This window comes from Eubalaena glacialis, chromosome 13, assembly GCF_028564815.1.
Source record: "Eubalaena glacialis isolate mEubGla1 chromosome 13, mEubGla1.1.hap2.+ XY, whole genome shotgun sequence".
Classification (NCBI taxonomy): Eukaryota; Metazoa; Chordata; class Mammalia; order Artiodactyla; family Balaenidae; genus Eubalaena; species Eubalaena glacialis.
The window spans coordinates 73434960-73447871 of record NC_083728.1 but is presented as its reverse complement, the minus strand read 5'-3'; the positions used below and the strand labels follow the sequence as shown (position 1 = coordinate 73447871).

The window sequence follows — 12912 nt, the reverse complement described above, 5'->3', positions numbered from 1 at the left end:
CCATCAAGGCAGCTCCCTTGCCAGGCATGTTTATGAGGCTGGAACAAGAATGAGAAGCTGGGTGATACACACACTGAGTGACACGTGCCTTTTCTGGGTTGGAGCAAAGCTAATTCGATCTTCAAAAATCTCAAGAGGTTACCTAAGAACACTGCATTTATAAAAAGGGCCTCAAACACCTCCAGAAAGAGGAACTCTGCCATCTCTCACCAATTTGGGGGGGACCCTGCAGCCTCCAAGCTACAGTAGAACGTGACATTCCTTTCTTTGGTTAATTCAAGGATACCTACAGGTAGATGCTTGGCCCGTCAAGCCAGGGGCTGTTTTGGGAAGTATGTTAGGTTCAGACCCCAGCCTGCTGTCACTTAGAAGGGTCTGAAAGACAGCAAGCCCTTAAGAGATGTCATCATCACACCAGCATCTTCCCTGACTCCCCTCTCCCAGCTAGTCCCTATGAATCCATCAGCAAAACCTGCAACTGTACCTTCAGAAGGTACCCAGCACCTTCCCACCTCCACCGTTACCACTGCAAAAGCCTCCTAATCAGTTTCCCTGTTTCTGTCAAGCAGCCCAAGAGATCCTTTTAAAATATAAGTCAGATCATATGACTCCTTAGCTCCAAACCATCCAATATATCTCCGCACTCGCTCAGAGTAGAAGCCAAAATTCTTGCAATGTTTTGGAGACCATTTTGGCAGTATGTATATCGAGCCTTTAAAAAAGTTCTTCACTGTGACCTAGTAATTTCACTTCTAGGACTCTATGTTAAAGAAACAATTAGAGATCTAGGCAATGGAGAGTTACTTAAATAGAAAAAAAAAATTGGGGATCAGCAACTAAATGTCCAGGAAGAGGGGAATGGGTAAGCCCTCCACGGGACCACATGATAGAATGAGACCCAGACACTGAAATCAAGGTTTGGAAATATTTAATGGTGTGGGAACATCTTAATGATGGAATATCAGGCAGAGAATGCAGGACTGAAAATTGTGCTTTATGTGTCTACACTACGGTCTTAATTTTGTTTGAAACAAACAAAAGCCCCAATTCTGCCGCTCCCCAGCCAGGTGGCTTTGGTCAAATCTTTGAGTCTCTGAGAAGACCAGTTTCTTCAACTCTAAAAGTGAGAGGGGAACATTTTGGATCTCTCAGTTTTCACTGGTGCATGACACAGCATATACTTTTTTTAAAAAGTAATAAACAAATCATTAAAAAAAATTCTTGCAATGCCCTGCATGGATCTGAATGGGGGCCTGGCCACCTCTCTGAATTTACTTCCCATAACTCACCCCCTTGCTGTGGCCACTCCAGCCGTTTTGCCCCTAGATTTCCCTCAGTCACACCGGAGACCCTGCTGTCCTCAGAGCCTCTGCATTTCTTTTCCCTCTGCCTAGAGGGCTCTTCGCTCAGATCACACATGCTTTGCTCCTTCACCTCCTTCAGGTCTTCACTCCAACGTCACCTTCTCTGTAAGGCCTTCCCGAAAACACCCCATCTAGAATCGCAGTGCCCCCCTCCCTGCCCAACGAGCTCTCTCCATCCTCCTTCCCTACACTTTCCCACAGCACTTGTCACCATCGGACATAGATATAATTTACTTAACTTCTTTACTGACCATCTCCTTCCCACCCCATAGAAAGTAAGCACCACAGGGGCAGGGATTTTTGTCTGCTTTTTTTTTCAACCGCTCTCTCCCCGGGGACTATAGCAGTACCTGGCATGGAGCAGATACTCACTAAATATCTGTTGAAGGGGTGGCTGAGTCACCGGCACCGCACCCTGCGCTCTCTCACCCAGCCTCCCGAGACCCACGTGTGAAAAGCCTAACGAAAGGCTGGGGCCAGTCTGTAGTCTTGGAGCAGACTCACCAATTCCTAGTCATCCTGTACACCTAAGCATAGTCACTCAACAACTATTTATTGAGCACCTACTGTGTGCCAGGCACCACTCTGAGCTCAGGAGACACGACCATGCACAAGACAGACAAGATCCCTGCTGTCCCGGAGGTTTCGGTCTGGTGGGGGAGACGGTGAGTAAAAAGAAAAATGAACAAGATCATTTCAAATTGCAATAAGAAGTAAAAAGTAAATAAACCAAGGTGGAGACAAGAGATAGAGGGTAATGAGGAAGGTGAGTCAGCTTAGACTGGGTAGCTGAGGAAGGCGTCTTCGAGGTGACATTTGAGCTGGAACCTGCATGATGAGAAGCAGCCAGATCTAGGGATGCTCTGGGGAAGAGTGATTCAGGCGGAGGAAACAGCCACTGCAAATGTCCTAAAGCTTAGGCATCAGCTCCCCGGAAATTCTCTCTGACCCACCCTGAGTGGGGGCCCCTCCTGTGACCCCATATGCCAGGAGCATTTTCTCTCTCAGCATATCTTGCTATTGGATTTGTCTGCCCCTTCAATTCTTTAAAGGAGAGTTCTTTTGTATCTTAATTTTTCTAGGACTTAACACAGTGCCTGGCATACAGTAGGTAGTCAATAAATGCATGCAGAACTAAAGTGATTTGAAAAAACTTTTTTTTGATTTGACTGTAATCAGAAGTGAAATGAATCAGTGCAATGAATGTATTTAGAAACAGCATCCCTATAGGGCCACCCCTTTCACCCGCCTCCTGCAAAAACCCCATCTGCCCATTGAGACCCAAATAACACACTATCTCCTCCAGAAAGCCTTCCAAAATTCCCCCAGTTGGATTTTGTCTCCCCCCACATGCTACGATAGCTCTGCTTGCATCTCTGTTATGGTTCCTATCATCAGCTCTGACTTGCATAAAAACTTCCCATGAACATTTCATAACCCATCAAACTGGGAGGAACCCAGGAGCAGGACCTGTGTCTTATTCACCTTCAGGTTCTTAGCACTTAGCTCAATAAAGGAATGACGGGAAAATCAACGACCGATAATGACAGCCAACACTTGTTGGACACCTTCCACATGCTAGAAATTTTCTGAGCACTTTTACATGATATCACTCGTTCAGTCCTACATGTAGGCAAGAGGGTTGGTCCCCATGTGCAGATAGAACTGGGGCACTTGTTGGTGGACCGACACTCTGTGGTAGAACCAAGATTCCAACTCGTTCATTCTGATTCAAGAGCCCGAGCTTTTAATCACTGTGCTGAAACTGTCTTCTGATCTCCATTTTGAGTTCATCTCATCCATGAACTCAGGGCTGCCCTCCTTCCCTCTTTCCGGTGCTCCCTGAGGCACAGCTTCAATGCCAGCTCTTTTTTCCACCAGGCTTAGGGTGGATCTGGGATTCCATTACCCGCAGTGAGCACCAAAGACCCGGGGGCCCTGAGTGAGCAGGAAGCCTCCGCCTCAACAGGGTCGATGACTATTTACCCATTTGAAGGCAAGCTTGGGGAGCCCTGCTATCACAGACACCCTCTAAATGGGTTCTGTTGACAACATATGGTAAGCCCCAAGGACAATTTTCCCCATCGGAGCTCCTTTTATGCAACTAAAAAGTATTTACAAAGACATAACATTGTCTTCCCCTCTTTATAGAGTGAGATCAAACTGTCTGAGAAAGCAAGAGTGACACCCTGCCCTGCCGTTATGTTTAAGCCTCACATCATGCATCGCAGAGGGGAAAAAAAAGGACGCTGCATCCTGAGATTTCAAAAAGACATCCTCTCTCACATGAGCCTCAAAATTTTAAAAACAAAAAACAGAATAAAGCTTTGAGCCCCTTTCACGTAAGTTGCCAAGTCCCTAGTGGAAACAACTTTACTTTTGACTTTTGTAACACTGATGCCTGCAGGTATGTAATGACCTATGGAGATACGATATTCATGGGGGAGACCGCTGATTCTCCACCAGCAAAAGCAGTGATGAAACCAACAGTAAACTTGTGGGTTTTTTTTTTTCTTTCTTTTAAATACCTGCTATACCCTTTATTCACGGAATCCTGTTCTTCTGAAGGCTAGACTACTTTGTAAATATTGTAAGCAGCAATACTTTTCTGAATGCTCATATTTGTTCCGAGTTTTCCTTTGGCTTGTCTCTTCCAATCATTAACACATCAAAGGAATCAGAACGCTAGACACATCACTGTATTTACTTACACTGGATTTTCTGCAGACTGATAGTGTTTCCTATGATGTTGGCGCATAGCTCATCTCAGTGATTTTAGATACTACATTAGACCTACTGGTGAGGAAATTTATTATCTTTTCCACTTCACTTTCATTCCTTCTGATTACATTAAGGAGAAATGTTTCACATTGATATTAGTATTTCTTTAACTGCTCTTCTTAGTATCCCCTAACATCCTCTTTTAAACAAAGATAGAGCAGGCTACAGGCTTGGAACATTCTAGCCACTTTCAGTAGCAAAAACTCAATAGCACTGTTTGTTTTCAATCTACTTATTTTTACAATTACTTTCTAATTATGGCAAGTGATGCTGGTTTTCCATTTAAGGTGGTTTTCAAATAAAGTTGTTTTTAAAAAATATGTATTTTGACTACATTTGCATAATGGGTGTTAGGTTTACAAATGCACAGCACATCTCTAGAAGGATACACAAAAACGGATCCTGTGACTGCTTCTGGGAAGAGGAACTGCGTGGTGGAGAGACAGAGTGGGAAGGAGCAGAATGGTTTTCATTGAATATCCTTTGTCACTCTTGAAGTCTGCACTATGGGAACATATTATCTATTCTAAAATGTGCACACTGAAGAAAAATCAACCCAGTTCTTTATAAAAATTATAATTTTTAAATGTTAACGTAAGCATACAAATTATTAAGAAAATAATAGTAGAGGTCATGCCAGGTTTTGGCAACTATGAGGCGGTACAAAAATGACTGAAGCCTGGAAAATGCTACCCTCTGAAGATGTGGGCGTGATGCTGCCTCTCAGAGAACAGCAGTGAGAGGTCCTTGGGCCTCCACCCAGAGCAGACACCCTGGTTTTCTTACTCGTGGGAGCCGGTGGCCACGAGCACTGAGATGGAACCACGATTAACGCCGCTGATTTCAAAGCTTGGGAAGCCACTCCCAGTGGACCTGTGTCCGGGAAATCATGTGATGCTCAAGCCCCAGGTAACCCAACAAGTCCATCTGACCCAAGTTCCTTGGAAGCACACGCTCAGTAGTAACCCCTTGCCCCTCTCTCTCTAGGCCATTATCCTCTGAGGAAGCCCCGTGAGTGCAGCATCGGACCAACAGCCCAGCTGTAGAGCTTGACAGGCAGCAATTACCTCTGAAACGCTAAGTTATTTCCATCACTGTGGCTTTCACCCACCTCATCCAGCTGCCCATGGACTACAAAACCCTCCAGCCCATCCGTGCAGCCCACTAGGAGAGCAAAGTGGCAGCACAGCCGGTCTACAGCAGCTTGGCACTGATTCCGGCAAATGGTAGGCGTTTGACAGATAAATGGATGAACCCACCCTGGGGTTAGTTCTGGAGAGGAGAGACAGTCCCACAGGTTTAGATAGACTGCGTGACCTTGTAGACGCCCTCCAGCCTGACTCACAGCCAGTGAGCTTACCTACCCGCCCCACACCCGAGGGCGTGCCCTCCAAGGGCACTCATTTCAGGGCACTGCGATCAATCCGGAGCTGTGTGCTTCCGGCCCCGCCCCGCCCACTCGGCCACTCAATCATTCAGGAATGATGCGTGGAGGTCTAACCAACGAGAAGAAAACTATTCTACAGTCCTGCACGCCAGATGCATGGAACAGAAGCCAGCACTGCAGGTAACAGCACCTGTTGGGCATCAAGCATGCCCTGAACCTGTTAGGGACTCTTGGGATATGACTCCAAATATCTGGGCAGAACAGCAGCCCGTGAAGAACATGACCACCAGAGCATCTTGTCTCCTGGTGGTTGTCAACCCACACTTCCCCTCATTTCAGGATAGAAAATGGCATGGGTAACAATCAAAAATCTAAAATGGGTACAGCTCCTTCACCAATCAGAAGAGACCCCTGCTGGCTGCAGAGACAAGCAGGGTCTTAGGGGCTCCCTGCTGGGCCAGGCATTTGCCACCTAGCTGCTGGCCCTTTGTAAGGTCCAATGAGTTTCCAGAGCAGAGGGCATCTCTGGGTGAGAGAGTTTCCATCCAATATGGAAGCATCGTATCTCAAGGACTTAAGACCCCATCAATCATTAGACACATCCTAATTTCAGAGATGTTAAAAGGTGAAAAAGAAAATGTGCTTCCTAGAATCTATGTAATATTTTAACATCCAAAACAGCTGTAACAATGTGTGCCGGTTGAATAGCACTGGGGCTGGTCCGGGTCTTTCCCCCCTAAATAGCCACATACCAAAGGCCGTGGGGAAAGCCCAGTCTTCATTCCAAGCTCTTCCACTGTCCCACCCAACTCTAGGGGGAAGCAAAGCCAGTTCTTCAAAAAGCCTCCTTGAGCGATGACAGTCCTTCTTGCCCATCCTGAATGTTCCTCAGTGCCTGACAAGAACTGTACATGTGCTGGAACTAACTACTATATCTCCAGCTGCTGCGAGGCTGACAGAGACCTACAAGGCAGACAGAGGATTTATGGACTCAGCGGATCCATTTAATCAGCGTGTGTGACATCCTCCTGGACAGAAGCAGGAAAACTCCTTATGAAGACGTGTCTGCACAGACACTGGAATTGTGTGTGCGGGTGCCCACGTGTGAGCTGTGCGTGCACAGACATCTGTGCACACGGCAAGCACGGGTCCATCTGTGCCATGTGTCCATCAGTTTGTTAAAGGTGATAAAGCCTTCCACGTTCATTACTTCCCCTGCCTTCTGCCTTTGGTTTTATTTCTTCTTAAAGTTTGCCTTTCTAGAGTTTGGCTTCGCTCTTGAAATTTGATTTTCTGATTGAAATGAGCTGGATAGGGTGACAGACCTTATTCTGTGCTTTTAATTCTCTTTCTCACTTAGACTATTGCCTCTCGGGCAAATGCTGTGTCTTCTTTGCCTTACGCCACCCCCAGAACACCCCTGCCACTGAACAAATAAATAACCAGACTTGTGGAGTCTAAAATTTACAGGACAGGCTCAACTATCACAATTTTGACACCAGAGCACAGAGTCAATTATCACATATTAACTTGCTCTTGTTGGCATTTCAATGCATTTAGAGAAGATTCACTTCCTCTTCACACTGCCACCCCCACCCCCAGTCGCTGAAAACTAGCAAAACGGAGAACACTTTACACAAAACTCAGCTTCCCCTAAGACTTTAAAAACTACTGGACAATGCACAACTTATGTCTCTTTATGAAAGATGAAGGCCCTGAATATTCTGTCTCATACTCAACCTTTGATGCATCCCGAATATAATCTTAGATTGGGAGAAGCATTTTCACATACATTGTCAGATATCATTCTCATTTTAAAGGTGAGCACACCGACATCCAGAAATGAGAAGTGACTTTTTACCAATGCAGGAGGAAGGAGAGAAGGAAGGGAGGGAGGGGAAAAAAGGACAATTAAAGCAGAGCTGAAAGTAGAACTTAAGGCCAGGACCCTTCCCAGGCTTTCATGAAACGACTTTTCCAGCAATTAATTCCTCAGCCCCATGTGGTAACAACAGTGGGGAAAGAAACTGATAGTTTTAATACTAATAGTACTGATGGTGGTAAAAGGAGTGTTAGCGAAGTAGTAGTAGTAATAGTGGTAACAGTGATAACATTACTGTCTTATCTTTATACACCAGGGAATTTTCCAGGGCACTTTCATATACAGGGTTTCATTCATTCTTCAAAACAACCTTCTGTGATAGTTACCACAGGCGCCATCATACGACGAGGAAGCCAGGACCCAGGAAGATCACTCTGCTTCCAATTACCCAGCATAGGGGACTATCTCCTGCCTTCTGACAGCAGGTCCTATCCTGGGTCCCTTGGTAGCACGGTCTCAATCTGCCTCCCTGTCCAAGCAGCCAGCCGACCCCACCCTGCACACCCAGCTGCTGAAAGTAGAACTTAAGGCCAGGACCCTTCTGTATGTGGAGCAAACAGGGAGAGGGGAAGCTAGCCAGGTGCAGAGGTGAGGTAAGCTTCAGTGATGGGCTCTCCTAGGGTGGCTTGAACTGGGCTAGTTCCAAGAGAGGATTCAGGCTGGGGGTAAGGACGGTGCAGTTTCTGTCTCCTGGTCTCTGGCCAATGGTGCCTCTCTGGCTGTTTCATTCTGCCTTCAGGCACCGTTTGTCACCTCGTGGTTTATCTCCACTTACTCACAGAAAGAAGTCTCTCCTTTTGATTTTTCCATTGTCTACCTGATTGGGGCCTCCAGACCTGGGAGGTTATCCCCAGGGGCTTCAAGGTGGGCAGATCATAATGAGATCCACTGCCTGGAACTCTGCAACTCTACCTTTGGAAAACACAGTCCCCTACAATAGGTGCAAGGGCTCTTTGGCCATGTCTACCCAGTGGACACTGGCTTTATGGTGGCAAGCTGTGTAGAACACTGGTTAGAGTACTTGGCTGGAAATGCACACACGCACGAGCGCACACACACACACACACACACACAGCGTGTATGTGTACATCTTGGTGGGACAGTGCATGCCAATGACTTTTGGGCCTAAATTTCATCAGCTTGCTTTGGGTCCCATTCCGGATGCTCTCTTTTTGGGTTGCAGTTTTCACATCTGTGAAATGATAAGGGCAACAGGCAGAGAGAGAAGCATCTTACCACCTGCCGTCCTAAGTCATGGAATTCAGGAATAAAGTGAGAGCATGGGTTTTAAAGAAAACCATCTATCCCCATCACTTCTGCAACTAATGCCTATTACTTGAGTGATAATAAAGAGTAAAACACATACAGAGAAACGTTCTGGAAATTATGGAAACAGCATCCAAATGGGGCAGTATTACCTTATGCAGAAATGACCATTCACACCCGAAACCCTGGGCTCTGGGGGTGTGGATTTGCAACCCAAATAAGCACAAATCACACAGTCCCTCCTGATGCTAGAGGCTCCTAGCCTTCCTGGGGAAGTGATGGGGATGGGGCTGTTAGTACCAGACCTGCAGGCTAAATGTTCTTTCAGAAATATAAAGGGGGAAAGGGACGGTAAGACACACCCTGGGAAGTGGGGGGTAGTAGAGAGAGAAGTGGAGCTGTCAGCATGCTTGATGTTAAATAAAACCTACCAAGACTCAGCTGAGAATTTTAGCAGAATCCAAATGTGCTATATAAAAAAAAAAAAAAAAAAAAAAAAGGCACGGCTCCCATCTCTAAGGTTCACAGCTAAGCTGGCTTAGAATCACACATGCCAAGGTTAAAAATAAAAAGCAGCCATCCCTGAATGACACAGGCTCCGAGAAGGAAGCCTGTGGTATGGTGTTCGGTGGCAGAGGGAGTGCAGGGGCTGGGTGCAGGGAATAGGTGTTTAGTGGAGGGCTCAATAAAAGGCAATGCTCAGAATTTTGCTGTTTTGCACTTAAAAGGCACTTCACTTTGGCAAAGGGTTTCATAATGATCTTTAGATTTTCCATCGAGGAAACCCTGCCGTGCATTAGAGTATGGCCATGGCTGACCCACATCGCGCTCTGCTGTTAGATGTGTTTGCCTCTCCCACCCCACGGTCTGGCTCAGACGCTGTCCTCGAATACTTCGTACACCCAGATGGGATGTCTGGGGGTCACAGCTTGGAAAGCACCAGACCTGCCATTCTGTGCCACCCTCCCTATTCCATAGAGCCAACATAACGGTGCCGGGGCCACCCACAGACCAGCTGTGCCCTGCGGCACTCCACTGGAGAGGGGCTGTGTGTCTGCTTCCTGAGGAAGGGGCATGTCCCACCCCTGGTCCCATAAGCCATGACCACTGCAGGCCAGGGCTCCCTGGCAAAGGGGACAAGTTGGTCCTCTTGCCCCGATTCTTACAAATCCAGGGTCCTTATTATGAGCCCAGTGGGGTCCTCCTTCTAATGAAGTTGTCCTTTATCCAATATGCTTATGACTTTCTACTCCCTAGAGGGTTTACTTTAATAAAATTTTTAAAGAATAGCCTCAGCTACTGTGTCAGCTACCATGTTACCCCTCGCCAGTTCCATTATTAGGCAGACATTTCTAGCAAGTCTTCAAGGGGTCAGGCAAATGGTGAGAAATTTGTGACCCAGGTTTTATGGGGACCACATACATGACACCACCCCCAGGGATGCCCTGCTCAGCCCACACATGGGCCATTCCTACACTTCAGCACCATACAGGGCTTGGGAGGGAAATAGGCATTGAACAGTGGAGGCTACTACCTTCCAGAAGCTTCAGGCTATTCCCAGACACCACCAGCTTGGGTGACTGTCATCCCTGGCCGTGCAGTGGGGGAGTGGACAGTCTGCCTATGACTGGTTGCCCCTATGACCCTAGCCAGCCTTCATCTGAGGTGCCTACAAGCATTCCAAACTCCACACCCTGGCTGCTGGTTTAGAAGCATCGCCCAGTGCAAAGTGTCTCTTTGACACTTTTAGAGTGCTTAGAAAGGCCTTGAGAGGCACACAGGGCAGGGACTTTTCCTGCTCCCTGTGATGGACCAGAAAATCAAGGCTCAATGAATTTTAGGAATTTGCTCAAGCTAAGTGACGGAGCCAAGACTCACATCCAGGGTCCTTTCCACTATTCAGAAACACTAATTCAGGGTCACAGTGACTGGGAGTCTCAGGCCAGATACAGCAGCAAATACCTGGAGCTCAGAATGAGACTCCAGAAGGGACCTTTGTCATGCCGACACCTCAGGGGATGCCCTCTCATTCGGCCTGAACTCCGGGGACCTCGCCCAAGCGCAGAGCCCTGCCGCGAGGGGGCCCTCTTCGGACTTTCCCTTCTCTGGGTCCGTCAAATGCCAGGAAAGATCTGGCGATACTCAGGAGGGGGCTGTGTTCAGGCAGCACCTGTCCTGGCTGCCCCTTCCCTGGGCACTCGGCTTTACCCCAGACGCTGGACACGGAGCCAGCCCTCCAGCTCGCCCCGAGGTCAGGCCAGAGAGCTCCCTTCCCTTCCGGCGATTCCAGAGCCAACTGTCCTTCGCCGTTCAAGAAACCGGGGCCCGTCTGCACAATCACTGGGAAGTTCTGGATAAATCCTTCTGCTAGAGTTCCCCCACCCCCTCACGTGTCAACCGGAACCCACTCAGCGAGCCGGGTTAAGGGGAAGCGAAAGCGCAGGAGATGGCTCAGAGGACGGAGCCGATTGGAGCCGGGGCGCGCAGAGTGGGGCTCCCCTCCTTACCTGTACCAGTCCAGCCCGCGGCCGTAGTTCCTGTCGAAGAAGTGGGGCTCGGTGCCCAAGGCCCGCACATCCGGGTGCACACGGATAAACTCCAGCACGGCGCGGGTGCCCCCTTTCTTCACGCCCACAATGAGGGCTTGGGGCAGCCGCTTGGTACCCAGCTTTGGCGAGCCGGAGTGGTTGGAACCCGAGAGGCGAGGGGCGGGCGCGGCAGCGGCGGGCGCGCTGGGAGCGCTGGGCTCGCTGGGCGTCGGGCCCGGGAGATCGCAGGGCCGGGACTTCTGGAGAAGTTTCTGGCCGCCCGCGCTGGGGCCGCGGAGGCAGCGAGGCGCGCCGAGGAGGCGGCTCTGGCCGAGGTCGTCGCAGCAGCACAGGAGGCTGTAACACAGGTAAGTGCAGGAGAGCGAGAGCGTGAAGGCGAAGAGCAGCCTGCGCGCCCTCCGCGGCTGAGGTGGCCCCGCACGGCCCAGGACCCTATAGGCCATGGCTCCATGGGCCCGCGCCGGAGGTCATGGTTTCCGAGGGGGCGCCGGCGGCGGAGCGGCTGGGGCCCTGCGGCCGCCTAGAGGGCTCGAGCGGCGCGGCCCGGGCCACGGGGGTCGGGCATAGGGGGCGCCGTCTTCTCCGGGCGCTGCCGGCCCGGGCGCGCACCATGCCCGGGGATCCCGGAGGCGGCGTCTCCTCGGGGAACGGGCGGCGGCGCCTCCGACATCCCCGCGTCCTGGGCTCCGGGGCTCCGGGCGGCGGGGCGGCTCCCGGCGCTCCTCGGCTCTCACGTGCGCCGGGTTAGAAGCGCGCCCAGCGCCCGAAGCCCCATCCCGGATCCTCGCGCCGCGGCGCCCCGAACGCTCGGCGGCGGCGCGGCGGTACGGGCGGGCGGGCCGGACGGTGGCGCTGGCTGCCGGCCGCGTTCCGGCTCCTCGAGAAATGCGGGGCCAAGCGCGCTGCCGGCTCTATTTAAGGAGTCGCCTGACGTCAGCCGCGCGGGTCCCCCGAGCCCGCGCCCCGCCCGGGGACCCGGCCAGCCCCTTGGCCCCCACTCTCTATCCCTCCCAGGGACACACCACCCCGGGCCCTCCCCACGTAGGCAGCTCCCTAAGGAGCCCGGGCCAGCTTGGGGTGGTGATGGGAAGGTGTCGAGGCATCTGCTCCTCCGGGAGGCTGGATACCCCGGCCACCAGGGCCTCCCGACACCCAGGGGTTCGAGACTGCGCCAACATCCAGACCCAGACAGAGACCCGGGCACAGACGCAAGCACCCTGCACTGATAACAGGTCCCACCACACTGACACATGCACGCACGCACAAACACAGGTACACGCGTACCTGAGCGGGATACACCCCCAGACCCCACATGGGGAGGGGAGAGAGAAATCTAACCTGGGCGCAGAAACACCCACAGGGACACTCCCTCTTCCGCCCACCCCCGTTTCACCCAACGGACACCCAGAGCCCCGGACATCGTGCGGTGTGCGCACGCAGGCGCGGGACTGGGACACACGCTCTGGACGGGATGGGTGGAGGAGCCGAGCGTGAGTGAGATTCCGTGACTATCCGTGGAGCTCCTTGGACCCCCGCGCGCTGACTCACACCCAGGCGGCTCGCTCTCACGCCCATGAAGCGTGCATCCCCACCCACTGTCACTCCACCTCTCCCTGGGCCTGGCGGAAGAGCGAGCCCCAAAGGAGCGGACTCCCCGAGGGCGGGTCCCTCTCAGCCGCCGCC

At 50.9% G+C, this 12912-nt stretch overlaps 1 protein-coding gene across 1 annotated transcript in view; it reads right to left on the bottom strand.

Moving 5' to 3' along the window:
- The window catches only part of HS3ST2 (heparan sulfate-glucosamine 3-sulfotransferase 2), a 92752-nt gene extending 81080 nt beyond the window's left edge, over positions 1-11672 (bottom strand). The window contains exon 1 of the mRNA XM_061209255.1: positions 11188-11672. Coding sequence (XP_061065238.1) covers positions 11188-11672 — 485 coding nt within the window. The remainder of the gene's footprint in view (positions 1-11187) is intronic.
- Between the last annotated feature and the right edge of the window lie 1240 nt (positions 11673-12912).